Genomic DNA, 18,032 nt, shown 5'->3' on the forward strand with positions numbered 1-18,032 from the left:
GAGGGAAGGAAACTTCCTTCCTATTATTGGCTGATAGACTCTACTTCTAAAGCTGAGGCCATAGAAATGAGTAATACCAAGTACTTCCAGGTTTGCTTTGTTCCAATGGATAAGTACTTGGGGCGGGGGGGGGGGGGGAAATCCCATTTCATTTAACAATTAATGAGTTTATCTTAGTAGCTATTATTTTAGATAGGTTCTCATGTGGAAGTTTCACAGTTACATTGTGTACTTTCATGGAAAGTAAATCAATCAAATGTTTGAACTGGTGTTTAACTCATCTCAAAAAATGTTGAATTCTTTTGATCAGGGAACCCCTCAGTGGGAAACCTAATATTAGAAAAAAATATTGTTAACCCTGTCCTGAATCTCCAAGACTGGCAGTTAATTTGGTTTTCACAAATTTCTATTTATTTTGTGTAACATCCTAGGGAGGAGGGTAGGTAAATGCTGGTGTGGAGTGTGACCAGAAGCAAAGCATGGAGTCTGTATCTTACAAGTGAAATATCATAGTTACATAAAGAATCCCCAAGGACAGTGAATAAAAACGTGGGGGAGCTTTTGAAGGTGTAGTAATCTATTCAAATTTTAGCTAGTACATAGGACAACAGAGTCTAACTTGACTAATTTGTGCTATTTTATTAAATGCTTAAGTAACAAAATATGAAACTGGTTAGATTGTCAAGATTATCAAGAGGGACAGAAGAAATACTTGTTTTGCAGGGCCTCACTCTGCAGCTCAGGCTGTCCTGGAACTCACGATGTAGCCTTGTCTGCCTGGAAGCCATATCCATCCTCCTGCCTTAGCCTTGCAACTGCTGGGATTACACTTGTGAGCCATCACACCCAGCTGGTGACAGAAAATTTCATAACTATTAAGAATGCAAGGCAGCCTCAGCTAGAGTGAGACCCTACCTCAAAAAATAAATTAATAAATAAATTTAAAAAAGAATGTAAGGTAGACAAAATTTAGTAATTCTTCATATAACTAGTAAGAATGGACTTCCCAAACATATTCTTAATGTTTTACTTTCCTCAGTTAATGTAGTTATTTAACAGAATCTAAAGGATATGCCATCAACTGAATATATTAAAATCTAAAAATATATAAATTATTCATGACTTAAGCAGATAGAATTATTTTAAAATGATACGTGATTACATTTATAGAGCCATTTACTAGAATCTGAACATGCTGCAGAGATCTGAAATGGCATCCTATAAACTTCAAGAGTGATGACACATGCAAGGAGCTAACAGCACGAAACAGTGGGAGTCAGGGAGGATGGGCACCATGCACACACTCACAAGGATCCAAGCAGACAAGTCCAAGCTCATGAAGACCTCAGGCCTCAGGGCAATGTAGTTAGTGTTAAATTCTTGCAAGAAAGATTCTGGCTCTGCATGACATAATCTTTCATTCTAACTTAATAAAACTGTATTTTCTACATCCACCTTTCCTCTCCTGCACCACAACCACCTTCCAGTCCCACACCCTCCACTTGAAGGCTGTGATTTTATTCCATGAACACAATTACTGAAGTTTTGTGGTAGATTTATTTAGACAACCAAATGTCAGTAACTTGTTACACCTAAAACTAGCCTTTGTAAGTTGTTGTATCTTCCAAAGATTAAACCAACTGTCCCATTTCTATACAGACTGTTAGGATTGCAGGTTTAGAGAAATAAAAGAATTCTAAGAAATTAAATCCTTCAAGTGGTTTCAAAAGATTTTGAATCCTAATTTACTTGCAAAAGAGAAGGCAAGATGAGTGCTGATAGCACAGCAATGCAAATCTGCAACAGGGAACAGTGATGTTCAGCAGGAAAATTGTTCTAGTTTGGCTATTTTTTTTTCTTTCATTTAAACAATATATGAAAGGTGTCAAGAGTTCACCTGACAGACAATGTTTCTAGAGTGTTTTGGAGGGAGCAGCATATTGTATAAGAAGTTGGGGTACTTTTCTATGATAACTTACTTATCCTGCTGAATGGATGTGTTTCCCTGAGAAACAGTAAGACGGCTAAAGACATTCAGCTCATTACGGGGCCGGCTTGGTGGGGAAGGAGGAGGTGAGAGACTAGCTTCTGAAGTTCCAGAATCTGAGCTACAAGAGAAAAGAGCATCAAACAGGCAGCTTTAATTGGTTATGCTTTGTTAGGAAAATTAAAAGAACATGCTTTTAAAAAATATCCTTCTTTTCTTCCTTTCTTCCTTTTTTTTTTTTTTTTTGAGAAATAAAATGCTCTGAAATATTGTACAAAAAAAAAATGTTTTTCACTGAATTTTATTATGTTGGCCACAAGATGGCAATACAGAAAAATAGTCTACCCAGTAAATCTGAAGTCCATATCCTCAAAGCAAACCAATTTATAATTATACAATTTAGAGCTGAGAGTAAATTGCTCACTTTATAGATAAACAAGCAGACCAAAGATCTTGAGAGCTGTTTTCCTATTGGGATGACTTTTAAATTATTTGTCTGTTCCATTCTACTGTTTCTCGTTCATTTATAAGACTGGTTTAACGAAAACAGGCAAATTACTTTTTGAAAACTACAGGAAACAAGGATGATTAGAAGGATAATTTGTATGATATTCAAGTCAGCAATACAAGTAGTCAATATGGAGAGTGTGTTATTTCTTTGGACAGGGAAGAGAGTGAATTAAGATTCTGTACTAAGGGCAGTAGCAACTACAGAGTCACTACTTACTAGTCAAAGTGCTGAGAGTAAGTAAGTAGTGGCTATTGAGTACTCGGCACTAAATGGGACATCTGTATTACCCCTCCAAAGCTTAGCTTAGTTCAGAATAGCATGGAAGAGAAGGCAGAAAGAATATAAGAGCCAGAGGATAGGGAGAAGGGAAGAAGTATTGTGGCCTTCGCACTCATGAAATCTCAGCAGGATCCCTTAACATTCTATCATGTGTGCGAGAGTTGCTCATAGGGACCCATCCCTCTCCGAAGAGCTAACGGCAGTAACTGGCTAAGGAAGGGAGAAAGATTTTCTTCACTAGTGTATCACTGGTAAGTTGTCTGTGGTCCAAAATACCAAATACCATCAACCCCAATACATCCATGCATAGCTCATGCAAACAACCCTCAGTAAACTCAGCAGGGGACACACAAATACACACATCATCATCATCATCATCATCATCATCATCAAAGGACAAGGGGGACTAGCTGGGAAGAAGTATTTCTGCAGAAGTGGGAAAGGACAAGAGAAGGCAATCACAGGTAAATATAATCAAGATATATAGAGCTATAAATTTCTTAAAAATAATTTCAAAAGAGATTATCCACTAAGATACAGAAAATCTATGTATTCTTTATGATAAAAAGAATTAAAGATATGCACCAATACCTACTAATATTTAAATGTACATGGGCACAGATGCTCACCCTCAAGGACATGTCTAAGACCCACCTACCCCATGCAAAACTGTGTAATTTGAGAAAGAAATGGGAGGATGACAGAAGTTGGGGCTCATTTTGCATAATGAGTTATTTATCTAATACACACAACTTCTGCATGCTGTGGTGTTGTAATTTATAACCACCCAGGTATGGAGTCAGCAGTTATATGATACACTGCTGTGTAAGCTAACCTTTACAAGCATGCAAGAGAAACAAGTGCGGATAAGCCATGACTCAAAAGTGAGAGAACTGGAGAAAATGACACAACTGGCACACTTTACGATTTCTATGAGAATCTGTCACACTCTACAGAAATAAAGTCAATGTCAGTTTTATCAGGTGACAGTCAAAATTAACTTCAAGATGACTACTGTAATATAAATTGAATAAGCCTCAGACCAAATACATATTAACTCAGTGACACACAGCAATAACTGAAAGGTAAGTTGTGCTATGAAGAAGGGAACACTGCTCAAATAGGCATATGTATGACCACTTAGCCAAGCCAGCAGCTGACTTTACTGGATTAGAAAAGTGAATCATAACCACAGCCAACAATTCAATATTGTCCTTTATTCTCAGGTGCTAACGTGTTAAACTGTCTAAAAGATAAAAAGCATCAGTAACTCACTGTTTCTGCTCCTTGGCCTTTGACTTTTCTGCTTTCTCATATGCCTTTCTCCTTGTTACAGGAGATGCCTCTGGTACTTTTTTTTCTGGTAAAGATGACTGCCTGGAACTGAAATAGAAAGTTTTAAATTATCTATTTTTAAATATAACCATTACTTTGGAAATCTAGTCTAAGGGTTTTAGTAGATTAATGAATGGAACCTGAAAAGGATTATTCCTTGGGAAAAAGGAAAACTAGCATAGCAAAATAACATTTTACTTAGTTGAGAGAATCCTGGCAGGTACAACATTTTTTGCATATCTATTTATGTGTGGTGTGCATATGTGTATAAGTGTTTGTATCCATGTGGTGGCATGTATGTGTGTACACATGTGGAGGTCAGAGACCAATGTTGGATATCATTCCTCAGAAATAGTAACCATTTCTTTTTAAGACAGGTCATTCATTGTCCAGAAGCTCACCAATTAGACTAGACTAGCTAGCCAATGAGTTGCAGAAATCTGTCTTTGCCATCCCAGTGCTAGGATTACATCACATGCCACAATGTCCAGCATTTATGTGGGTTCTGGTGGTTGAATGTAGGTCCTCATGCTTGTGAGGCAAACACTTTATTGACAATGCCATCTCCCCAGCTCCACCACTACAAAATTTTAAATTGTAGATCTTACACTTGTACCACTTTCTGTGTCTGGCTTTACCTGAGTGACTGGGAACTGAACCTAGGCCAGCAGGCTTTGCAAGTAAGTGTCCTCCTTAACTATTTAGCTGTCTCCCCATCCCTAGAATAGATATTTTAAGTAGCAAAGTGTCATTGGAAGTTGCTTCAGGTGAGGGAAAATTACCTTTATGATTTCATAAGGATAAAAATACCAGAGTCGGGCTGGAGAGATGGCTTAGCGGTTAAGTGCTTGCCTGTGAAGCCTAAGGACCCCGGTTTGAGGCTCGATTGCCCAGGACCCACGTTAGCCAGATGCACAAGGGGGCACATGCATCTGGAGTTCGTTTGTAGTGGCTGGAAGCCCTGGCGCGCCCATTCTCTCCCCCCTCTTCTTTCTCTCTCTGTCTGTCGCTCTCAAATAAACAAACAAACAAACAAAAAAACTAAAAAAAAAAAAAATACCAGAGTCTAAGAAACAATATTATTTAATATATAAATATTCAAGCATACTCAAAATAGAATGTAGGTAATCACACATAAACAGTAATGACACAATTGTTTCACTGAACTATATTGAGATAATAATTAGAAATTATGTATATTTTGGTAATAAAGGTATTTCTGTCATTAATTTTAAATATGAAAAGCCAGAAGTGATAGCTCATGCCTATAATCCTAGAACTGTAAAGGCAGAGGCAGGAGCAAGTTGCCTGGTAAAAGCTGAAGCCCATACCTAGAAAGACTGCCAACTTAAAACACTATCATAAAGAGTTCAGATCAGATTACTCACCTTAAGGTAAGGAAATAGATTCACAAAGCTTGAGAGCAATTTACCTTTTAATTTATTTATTATTTATTTTTATTTGTGTGCTTGTGCATGCGAGAGTGTGTGTATCTGTGTATGGAGGGGTGGGGGGATCAGAGGACAAACTCAAGTGTTGTCTTTAGGAACAACATCTAACGTTTTGATATAGAACCTCTTATTTGCCAGGATCTCACCAATTAGGCTAGACTGGCTGGCCAATGGGCCCCAGAGATTCTATTGTCTTTGCACCCCCAGTTGTGTGATTCCTGGCACATACCACCACACCTGGATGCTGCAGATAAAACTTGTCCTCATACCTGAGCAACTAGCATTTTACCAAGGCAACTTCCAAGCCCTCGGTGATTTTTAATTAATTAATTTATTCTCTTCCTTCACTTCTAAATTTTTCTTGAGACACTGAATTCAACAAAAACAGGCAAATTATATCTATGTAATGTGGGCTATAACACCTCTCAAAAACAAAACTAACTTAATTTAAAAAAATGAAAGGATTTATGAATTCAATCCTGTAAATTTATGAAAATTTACAAGTAAATCAAGCATATGAAGAGGTAGAGTCTAAATATATTTTCTATAATCTGTCATAAAAGATACATTTATAAAAGACAAAAGGATATATTACCTGAATCTGGATTCCAGGCCACAGATTTAGTCTTGAAGTTCCAAAAGGCCTTACTCATAAGACAAACTACACGCTGAACACATGCAAATTCCTAAAGATCTATCCTCAGTTCTAAATCACTACCTTCACCACAGCATTTCCTTTACTCTCATCTCGCACAGCATTGAAGCCACGGCGATAACTGGTTAGCAATATCCAACTGTTAGTTACATATGCCACCTCAAGCACATGCAAGACAGTTCTGCCAAAGGGAGCAAACGGGATTATCAAGTGGAAAACAGATACTCAAGGGTGAAAAGTTTGTTATTTTGTATTATTTGTAGTCATATATTAAGTGGTTGCCTTTGGGAACAATAGTCCTCAATACAGATATGGATTTATTCCAGAAACCCAAGGTTCATTTGAAAAAAAAAAAAAGTCATTAAAAATCTTTATAAACTGGGCATGGTGGTGCATGCTTTTAATGCTAGCACTCAGGAGGCATACATAGGAGGATTGATGTGAGTTCGAGGCCAGTCTGAGACTGCATAGTGAATTCCAGGTCAGCCCAGGCTATAGTGAGACTCTACCGCAAAAAACCAAATACAGAGAAATCTTTATAAGTGAAACAGCATCAAATTTTAATATGACTACCAAAATTTGGAAACATGTGAGGTACACACACTTATTAACATGTTATAGGATGTGTAGGGAAACCTTTCTTTGCTCTCAAAATAAAAATGAAAATAAAACACAAGCAAGATTTGTTTTGAATAAAAGGGTGGTTGTTGTGTCAGTTATTATAAACAGGAAAGAGCCTGTTACCTTCTGTACCTCAGTAATGACAATAAAAATACTTTGTGCAGCTGCTCATCCCAGAAATACAATGAACTTCAATCTAGTGAATAAGCAAAACTCAAAACATGCTGTTTTGAATAAGTTTTTTTTTTTTTTTCTTAAAAGGGCTATAAAAATTTACTATCCTAGCTGGACATGGTGGGACACACCTTTAATCCCAGCACTTGGGAGGCAGAGGTAGGAGGATCGCCATGAGTATAAGGCCACCCTGAGACTACATAGTGAATTCCAGGTCACCCAGGCTAGAGTGACACCTTACCTCGGGGAAAAAAAAAAAAAAAAATTACCATCCTGACCAGGGTCTTAGAACTAGGATATAGGTAATTTGGGGCAAATCTGGGTCTTTAAAACCTTCTGTTTATATATAATGGCTTTATTTGTACAATTTAACTTAGTTATTTTTAAGTAAGTTTTATCTCTAATTCATAACTTAAAAAATTATAACTCTTTGGAATTATCCTCAAATTTCAAGACAAAATGAAGAAATTCAAGAAAGAATATCTCATCTTAAAAATTACTTTGTCCAAAAAAAAAAAATTAAGGAAGACAATACCTAACATAAATTTCTAGTACAAAAGAAAACCTAATAGAAAAAACTCAGAAATCTATTTATATATTTTCAAAAATATAAATAAAAATTAGCAACATGCATGTTATTTTCAAAAAGGCAAAAGAAAGTTAGTATAGCTGGGCCAGACTTACATGCTGCCTATCTTAGAAGGTAAGCCAGGTGGGGGAGGAAGCTCTTTCTCCCTAGCAGAAGTACCACTTGTCTCTGTATTCATTCCAAGCTCTTTGCCTTCTGCAACAGGAGTCAGAGCGCCAGGCAAGGAGGCATCTCCTGCACCAGTGTCTGAAGCTAGCTCACTGCTATCTGCTGCGTACAGCAATTCCATCTGAGTGGTGGTTCTCCTCCGGGCCTAGTTAGAAATGACAGGAAAAGCGATCAGAAGCAAACTTCTGCACAGAATTTGATTAGGGAACAGAGATTTATATTAGTTTGAAACAGGTAAAAACATTTAGCGTGTCTTCCTTTGCGTGTGTGCCAAACAGAAAGGTGAGATGGTGACAAGCCAGAGCTATAGCTAGGTAAGATCTTTCAAGGCTGCAGTGGGAGCCAACACTTGAATTGTAGTTATGGGCCAGACATAATTCTAAACCCTACATTAGCTGTGGATAGGCAAGTTCAATCACAAATGAGGACACTGGAAGACAATGATGCCAAACAATCTGCCCATTGTCATACAAACAGGAGAGACCAAGCTGGATCCAAAGCCATGTGGCCTTGCTTCCAAAGTCACTGTGCTGTCCTGCTAAGTGGCCAGCTCTCTCAACAAGTGATTGCCTTTCAAAAGAAAGAAAAGAAATAAATGAGAAAGAATGAAGAAAAAGAGAAGGAAGGGAGGGAAGAAAGGAGAGAAGGAGAGAGGGAGGAAAGGGGAAGAAAAAGTGAAGAAATCAGGAAGAAATTAAACCAAAATCTATAAGAGAAGCTCAACTAAATTCTGACTTATCTCATGCTTAAATGTTTTTTTAATATAAAATTTTAACTTTGATTTTTGAGACTCTTCCCTACAGATGCACTACATGCATGTTTACTTAGCCCATTGGATAATTCATCACCATCTTTCGTGAGGGAGGCAGGTAAAAATAGTTGTTTTTCTGCAATCCAAATTCATTTTTTTCATTCCTTTTGAAATCCAAGTGAACACACTGTGACAGCTCTGAGTTAGAATGTTACTATCCACTAAGGCATTAACTTGGCATGTGTTTTACTAAATGAACACCCTCCAGAGGACAGGCACTTTATTTTATTCAACTTCCTATTCCCTGAACTAACACAGTATTTACATATACCTATCTAAAATTATGGAATTAACTTTGTGTTTTCAAAGACTGGAAGAGAAGTTCTGTCAAATCTTTTCAGCATCTGCGTGGCGTGGAAACAGCAGGCAGCACTTCAAAGCCGTCTTAGAAAGAGAGCGCTCTAGAGCCACACTCACTCCCCTGCTCCACCCAAAGTCAGGGTTTCAGGGCAGAGAGAAACTTGCACTTGGGGATTCCTAACCATAATGGCTCTTCAGGTGATTTTTAGGCTATCAATCCAGACTCTCTGGCATTTCACAAGGGCATGACCCACTGGGCTTATGACAGGTCTGGGCCTTGAAAGTTACCATAAGAGATTCTGTGGTTAGGCAAGATCCAAACCATATCAGGATGTTTTAAGTTTTACTATCAATGAAATTTAAAGTATATGCTGCCAAGCCATTAGCTCAAAGCTCATCTATAAAATATAGGGAGATTATTCTACTAGCATTCCAGTTTAAGTACAAAATTATTTTTCATAAAAAACCATACTATGTTTTCATAAAAAAACATACTGGAGGCTCTGAGAACCTTGGCTCATATTCTTACATGACAAAAAATTATCACCACCTGATGGTGCCTGTTTAAGTGGGGCACGATTAATCTCTCAGTAATCATAACGACTCATGACTTACCTTCTCACTCATTATTTTATATCTAGCCAAATTAATTCATTTATATCAACCAATTAACTACTGTGGGTTTTAAATCTATCCAATCAATTTGAACAAATACTCCTTTCCAGGTTGGAATTCTATACATTAATTCAACCAACATTTATTAAGAACTACAATAACTCTTTTGCCTCTAAATATATTAAGATCATTAGTTAATTATCTCATATCAAATAAACCACATACAATCACAAAAGTAACATGTGTTTCCTATACACAGCATGTACCATTTGTAGTTTTAAAATCCTGAAAGTAAACATTACATCATAATGAGTTTTTAACACTTGATTATTAGGGGTCAGCTTAATATTCAAACCATCTCAAGACACTAAGCAAAATAAACAAACACTTAACATACTAGAGTGCTAAAATTTCAAAATACCCACCAATCTAAATGACTCACCTTGGCACTTTAGGTCTACTATTTAACTAACCAACGATTTAAGAATAAGCCTCCATATTGTATTTTGTCAAGTAGAAACAGTATAAGAATAATGTTTAAATTTCAACAAAATTTTCAAAAATTTTTTTCAAGTATCACAGGAAAATATAACAAAAAAACCTTAAATTTCTTACAAATGAGAGAATCTGAGTAAATGCATGTCTACTTATGACTCCACTGAGAGATCAATCTGAATTCTATGAGTTTAACAGTGAACATAAGAAACAACAGAAAAATCAATTATTTACCTGGAAATAATAGCTTTTCTTACCTTATTCTTAGGTTTTACTTCACCACAAAGCTTCATAAGGTCTGAAGACAGTGTGCTAAATTCAAATAAGAAATTAAACATCAGAAAACATGCAGACTTATTTTATAACACTGTATGTCCTGTATATCTGCAACTATGAAAAAGCCATGTTTATGAAAAACACAGAAAAATAACATTTCCAAAAATCAAGATGAATTTATTAAAAAATTAATCCTTTTTCTTTCTTAAATATTCCCATATTTTCATTTAAAAATTTGTGGCAATTATGCATGACTTAGCTTTGCCTCAATATTACCATTTCTAGTGCTATCATTTCAACCATAAAATTCAGAATTGTTTTATGGTAAATGTTTAATGCAACAAAATGAGAGCTTTAAAAGCCTCAAAAAAACAATTCCAAGCTGTTCCATCTCTAGAGGCTCTCTTACCTTCCTTCTGATCCTGGACTTTGTAAGGGTGCTTCCTCATCAGTACTGTCCTCTACATTTTCTAAAAAAAAAGAGTCAAAACAGACAAGTATTACCTACATCACAGTTAGCATGGAGACCACAATCCCTATGCTAAAGATATATATCAGCTCAACATCTCAATATGGGCACTTAGGTTTTAGTAGTGAGTCAAAATAAACAAAATTGTAGGAAAATATTTCTAAGAAACCCCTTTGTGCTAGTATGAGAGATGTATTCAATATAGGAAACCATAAATTTAAGTGGTGAGACCTGAATGGGATTGAGTACAAATAAATACTTTATTACCCACACATACACACACACGCACGCACGCATTTGTCCTGTATCAAACATACAAATGCACTTATTAAAACTGAACAGTTTAAATAAATGCCACATGAGATTCCTTTAGGGTATGATGTCAGTCATTAAAATTATATAAGCACAAACATAATTATAAGCTTTAACAATTACGGCAACTTATTTTTCCTCTTTAAATTTTTATTTTTGCCCTCAAGTATGTTTGTAAAGACCCAAAAGTCACATAACAGCATGCATTTCATTCACATATACAGGGAAGACACAGACAATAGGTGTGCATGCAACAGTTTTTATACTACTTTGCATAAACCACTGTTACTTAAAAATAATCATAGTAACTAAAAAACAATAGGGGAAACCAAATGAAACTAGTAGGACATCAGTAAATAAAACAGCTACAAAACGTAAACTATTATACTGCAAGTAGGCCACTGACATCATGTTGGAATTTTCTGTTGTTGTTGTTGTTCATCTTTCTGCAAGTTTTTAGTTTCTCATCCCTTTTGGTTTGGTTTTGACCCTACTATGCAGCCCAGGCTGTCTTGGAACTCACTATGTAGACTAGGGTGATCCTACCTTTGCCTCCTGATGGCTAAGATTACAAGTAACAGGCATGTGTTACCATGCTGTAGAACTTTTTATTTTTCTTGAGACAAGGTCTCATGTAGTGCAAGCTGGCCTCAAACTTGCTAAAGCTTGAACTCCTAATCCTCCTACCACCACACATGTGCTAAGATTTTAGGCATGTGATCATGTATCCATGTATTTCAAAATAGAATACATTTTATGATAAAATCATTCACAAATCTAAGAAGAATATTATGACAAATATATATGTATGATTTGCCATAAATATTAATTTTTAATTTTATATTACAGAGTGGATAGTGGCACATCAATCAACTCATTTCTGCCTCTCTATGGATGCTTGCTTTCTCACTCCATGTAGCAGGCATCTTTGTAGAAGTTTAGTAATATCTAATATCTGTCATTGACCCACATCTCAGACCCACACAGAAGTTTACTTTTTGAAGGTAAGAAAATGGTGGCCTTGAAGAACTATCATTCAAAGGAGACTCAAGGATTTAAACCCCAGCCAGGATAATCAACTTGCCAAAGTGACTTAATTAGCTGATAATATCGAAAATAAAGTTAAAAACAAATGGCAGGGCTGGAGAGAAGGGTTAGCAGTTAAGATGCTTGCCTACAAAGCTTAAGGACTCATGTTTGGCTCTCCAGGTCCCAAGTAACCTAGATGTACAGTGAGGCAAGCACACAGGTTTCACATATACACACAAGATTATTGGGGGCGGACTTATGGATGTTATAGCCAGTTTCCCCATGCCAGTGTTTGTCACACACTCCTGTTGCTATTGTCCACCTTATGTTGGCCAGGGGGTGATATCCACCCTCTGCTCATGCCATCATTTTCCTCTGCCAAAATAAATCTCTTTTTCCCACAAGCTGCTCTTGGTCAGGTGATTTCAACCAACAATGTAAACCTGACTGCAACAGTAAAGTGGTACCAGGTGTGGGGTTGTTGTTAGACACCTGACTGTGTGGCTTTGGCCTTTTGGAGCCAATTTTCAAGAGGAATGTAGAAGGATTTGCAACCTTGGCCTAAGTAAGAGATGCCTTGCAGTACTGTAAGTACAGCTTGATGGACTATTCTGGTCAGAGCTGAAAGACCTGAATGCAGTAAGAACTATGGACTGTGAGGTTTGGCCGATGAGGGTGAGAAAAAGCTTTGCTTGAACTGGGCTAGCAATTTGTGCAAGGTTTGCTATTATGCCTGAGTCCTGAGAAGTTGTACAGGATTGCTTTGTGTAGAAATGAACTGGTATGAGCAGAGGGATATGGTTCAGAAAGAAAAATCTTTGGGTGAACTGCTGCCCATTCAGCTGCAATTGAGAGATGACAACGTTTGAGACTGGGCTAGCTGATCTGCAATGAGGCAACAAGAAGAATGTAGATTCTTTTGAAGGGGCTTGGGTGCTCAAGGAGTCCTGTTCTTCAAAGTCTGCTTTATTCCCCCTGGATTAACATACTGGCACCTTACCTGGTCTTGTAGAGTAAAAAATGCTGGAAAGAGGGTCGTTGAGTTTGTAACATGGTCTTGTGTTTTGGAAATGACTATGGGCAGTGTGAAGTAGGTTTGCTGGATGCCTGCATGGAGACCCCATGGGGCCATGAGGATGAACCATGGATTGCAATAGAAACCCAGTGGAGATGCTGGAACCACAAGATGGCTGCTAAGGAAAGCTTCTGGCCCTCATGAAGTTTTCCAGGACTGTGAGTAGCCTAGCTGGAGGGGTGAAATTGGAATGCCAGAGATTTGTTGCTGGTTAGAATTATTGGACTTGGAGATTTGTCACTGGCTAGAGTTGTTGGACTTGAAGCTACAGAGTTTGATGTTTGCCCTTGTTGTTTTAAATCTTGTATTGGTTGAATATTTCTTTGCTATGCCCAATGCCACATTTTGCAGTATGAATGCTTATTCTGTGCCATTGTGGGGGCTTTGGGGGGAATTTTTTGGTTTTATGGTTCAGTTAAACGACCTTGGACTATGGGGCTGTATGAACATCAATGGAACTGATAAAAACCATGGGGACTTTTAAAGTTAAATGAATGCATTGCATTTTACATCATGTATGGTTATCAGTTTATGGGGACCAGTGGCAGAATGTGATGGTTTGATTGAGTTGTCCCCCATAAACAGGTGTTCTGAATTCTAGGTTCCCAGCTGATGGAGATTTGGGGGTTAACGCCTCCTGGAGGGAGTGTATTGTTGGGGGTGGGCTTATGTGTGTTATAGCCAGTTTCCCTATGTCAGTGTTTGGCACACTCTCCTGTTGCTAGTGTCCACCTTATGTTGGCCATTGTTCATATGTTGGCCATCTGTTCATGCCATCATTTCCCCCTGCCATCGTGGAGCTTCCCCTCGAGCCTGTAAGCCAAAATAAATCTCTTTTTCCCACAAGCTGCTCTTGGTCAGGTGATTTCTACCAGCAATATGAACCCGACTGCAACAATATGAAAGCAGTTAATACTTTCTGGTATTTTCATATAGAGAGTGATGAAACAAACATAAACCAAAGTTTAAAGTTCATAAGAACTACTTAACTCCTCTTTACAAATGTATGCTTTATTAATAGGTAATTATATCTTGACATAAAAATATTTGGTAAGAGTACCCCATTGTGGTAAGCTGAATGGATATCCCCCAATAGATTCAGGAATTTCTTAAAGCTTTAGATCTCTAGCCCCCTGGTGAGGGAAGTATCATTGTGGGCAAACCCTAGCATTCAGCCCTAAGGTGTGTTTTGGGGTGGATTTGGAATTCCAGCCTAAAGGTATGCAGAGTGCATGGATCTATACAAAGGGGAGCAGTTTCTTCCGCCATTATGGAACTTTCCCTGAATCTGTAAGCTTCAAATAAACCTTTCCTGTTATAAACTGTGTCTGGTCTGGTGGTTCATCCCAGCCATATCGAAGCTCACTGCAACATCCACCTAGAGTCACCAACTTAGCATGTCTTCAAGACTAAAACTGATCATGAGCCCTAAGGGAGTAATGCCTATTGTTGTTTGGCTAAATGCATATATTATACTCACCAAACTTCCCAGAAAGCACTTCTCTTAATGTTCATACCCATATATTAATGCTACTCTCACTTTTGGTTACAGATGCTTCTCTTTACAGATGGAGGTAACCTTGGGATGACTCAAAAAGCACGAAAGTGCTGAGAAGAAGAGACAAAGGAGTGCTCAGCAGTGAAACATCCCTATCACACTTTCCAAGACTCAGGGTCCACTGCAGAAGAGGTGGCAGAAAGAATGTAAGAGCCAAAGGAAGGGTAAGACTCCTTACAATGCACTCTTCCAGTCCCAAAATGGCCCAGATATCTATGGCCTCACAGTGCCTGGCACTACCTACGTAAGAGCATCATAATAGGAGGAAAAGATGATGATATTAAAATGAAAGAGAAATTAATGAAGAGAGAAAGGGGATATGATAAGAGTGAGTTGAAAACAAGAAAGTGAGAGAAAGAGAATTATCATGGCTTATTATCTATAGTTATGGAAGTTATTAATAAAAATAATTTTAAATGGTCTAAGGCACTCTGGTTAGCCAGGCATCAGAAAACACCATCATCTCATTGCTGTGCTTCTAGTTCTAACATCTTAACTCCAGCCCAAGGTTATCAGATGCATCAGAACAGCATTCAGATACAGAGACAGACTCAACCCACACATGTCCTAAAGTTCACCCACAGCAGGGTATACCTTCAAACCTAACTTCACTGAAGTTAAACAAATGGTGGGATTTCTCGGTCATTTTAGAAAGGTTTTTAAGTGAAAGATGCACCTTGGGCTGGAGAAGTGGCTTAATGGTTAAAGCGCTTGTCTACGAAATCAAAGGACCTAGGTTCAATTCCCCAGAACCCACATAAGCTAAATGCACATGGTGGCACATGTATCTGGAATTTGTTTGTAGTGACTAGAAGACCTGGTGCACCCATTCTCACTCACTCTCTCTAGTGAATAAATAAAACTAAAATATTTTAAAATATGTACTTTTGTATTAAAAAGTAGTATATGGAAAAGAATTTATACAGCAGTCCTTGATTATTTTCATTAGAAACATGTGATTACAAATCTGTACTCTAGCTGACAGCTGAAAACAGCTCTCAAAAGTATACTTGTCAACACTTAGCTAACAAAGTTCCTCGCTATGCCTAGACTGTGGCAATATTGAAGGAGGGTAGGGAAAAAGCTAGCTTTCTGAGTAAGTTTCAATTAGGGATTGAGGCTCAAGGAGAACCAGGAAGTGGCAGCTGGTTTGCCCTGGCACCAGAAACTCTTGGCAAAAATGTCTGATTGAGACTTCCAGTTAATATGGCCGGGTAGGTACCACGCCAAAGCAGCCCGGGGGGGGGGGGGGGGGGAAGACCAAATAAAACTCAGCTAAATACACACTTTCACTAAAAAGTGAGGTGTATAGGAAATTGAAGCAGCAGCGGAGAAGTAGGAGAGATCCAGAGCATCCAGACCCGCACAGGCCGGCAAAAGGGGCTCCGGCAGCTCTGCCAACTGCCACGGGCTGCAGCAGCGGCACACCAGAAAGCCGCCAAGCTCAGCTCCAGCCACAAGAAAAGCCAGGTATGGGAGCTTCCCCTCACACCGCGCTCTCCGCAGCTCAGGAAACGTGAAGGGACAGCGGCAGTGAGCAACGGAGGAGCAGACCTCGAGGTAGAAGAACACATGGAGCAGCGAGAGAACCGGAGCAGCTGCAGCTCCCTCCCCTCCCCCACTGCCTGAGCCCAGCTCCGGCAAACAGAGCAGCGGCCCGGGACCAGCCATGCCAACCTGAGCCAACAGCGGGACCCAAGCAGGAGCAGAGTTCGGCAGCAACATCAGCAGCTCTGGCACCAGTAAGAGTGGCCCCAGCAGCAGCAGACCCAGGAGCGGCAGCAACAGCCGACCCAGCAGCAGAAGCTTCAGATGCTGACACACCCAGTGGGAGAGCTGTTCTGCAGGGCCACAGCGGACAGGCTCGGTTTGCCCCACAGGAAAAGCCAGTGCCCAGCTCCAGAAATCACAACAGCAGCCTGACGACCCAGGCAGCAACTTGACTGAGACCAAACTCATCCAAGGCAACTGGGTTTGCACCAGGGAAGGGACTCACTTGGTCACAAGCTGACTTGGATCCCTCAACAGACCAGAAATCTTAACCTCTATGTTGATAGAGGATCTGGTTGTTATAATAACTACTCTGGCATACATACTTGGGGCTGTTTTTGACTGAATGTGTACAGTATTTAGTTAACCTTTAGAATCTACCTGTATTTTATTCCACTCAGCCTACTTGAATACCTCCATAGCAGGGAAACTCAACCGCTAGGAGTACCTTTGTAGATTCTCTCAGAGTCTTAAGAGCCACATCTAACACCTCAAGCTCCTACCCTGAAAATATATAACATCAAACCAATTGATACAGCTAAGAATACCCAGCTAGCTGGAAAATCTAAGCATTAACTTAATCCAAGATGCAAAAATATATACATTATAACACAAGAAACACTAAAAAGGAAGACGATATAAATCCACCCAAAAGTATTAATGCATCAGAAATGACCTCCAGTGAGAACAAGTTAGAGGAAATGCCTGAAAAAGAATTCAAAAGAATGATTGTAAATATGTTCAAAAAATTCAGAAAACAAATCAAAGGAGTCAAAGAGGAACTTAAAGAGGAAATCAAAGGAATCAAAGAAGATGCAGGCCACCAATTTCATGAAATAAAGAAGGCAATACAAGACATAAATAAGGAAATAGAAATAATAAAGAAAAACCAGTCAGAATTACTAGCAATGAAGAACACAGTAAATGAACTAAAAAACTCTAGAAAATCTCACCAGTAGAATGGATGAAGGAGAGGATAGAATATCTAAGGTAGAAGACCAGGTGGCAGATGTAATACAGGCCAACAAAGAGAAAGACAAACTTATAGAAAAGTATGAGTGGGAATTTCAAGATATACGGGACACTATGAAAAGATCAAATATAAGAATTCAGGGCATAGTAGAAGGAGAAGAATTCCACTCCAAAGGCATAGTAGGTGTCTTCAACAAAATCATAGAAGAAAATTTCCCCCAAATTGGGAAAGAGGTGCCAATACAGATACAGGAAGCCTTCAGAACCCCAGCCAGACAAAACCTGGAAAGAACCTCTCCTCGCCATATTATAATCAAACTTCCAAATACACACACCAAAGACAAAATATTGAAAGCAGTTAGAGAGAAAAATCAAGTTACCTACAAAAGTAAGCCCATCAGGATTACAGCAGATTATTCAACACAAACTTTTAAAGCCAGAAGGGCTTGGAGTAATATATCCCAAGTTCTGAAAACCAAGTCAACCAAGGTTACTTTATCCTGCAAAGTTATCCATTCAAATAGACGGAGAAATAAGGACATTCCATGACAAAAGCAGGTTAAAGGAGTATTTGAAGACA

At 38.6% G+C, this 18,032-nt stretch overlaps 1 protein-coding gene across 12 annotated transcripts in view; it reads right to left on the reverse strand.

Moving 5' to 3' along the window:
• Positions 1-18,032, reverse strand: part of Kif21a (kinesin family member 21A) — a 166,437-nt gene that overhangs the window by 28,911 nt on the left and 119,494 nt on the right. For 9 of the 12 annotated variants that reach the window (XM_004662178.3, XM_045151552.1, XM_045151556.1 and 6 more), the window contains 5 exons: positions 10,677-10,737; positions 10,249-10,303; positions 7,698-7,915; positions 4,053-4,160; positions 1,980-2,108 (listed from right to left, as the gene is read on the reverse strand). In XM_004662178.3, the coding sequence (XP_004662235.2) occupies positions 1,980-2,108; positions 4,053-4,160; positions 7,698-7,915; positions 10,249-10,303; positions 10,677-10,737 (571 nt within the window). The remainder of the gene's footprint in view (positions 1-1,979; positions 2,109-4,052; positions 4,161-7,697; positions 7,916-10,248; positions 10,304-10,676; positions 10,738-18,032) is intronic. The other 3 variants (XM_045151555.1, XM_045151554.1, XM_045151553.1) reach the window with 1 other exon arrangement.

Source organism: Jaculus jaculus, chromosome 6, assembly GCF_020740685.1.
Source record: "Jaculus jaculus isolate mJacJac1 chromosome 6, mJacJac1.mat.Y.cur, whole genome shotgun sequence".
Lineage (NCBI taxonomy): Eukaryota > Metazoa > Chordata > Mammalia > Rodentia > Dipodidae > Jaculus > Jaculus jaculus.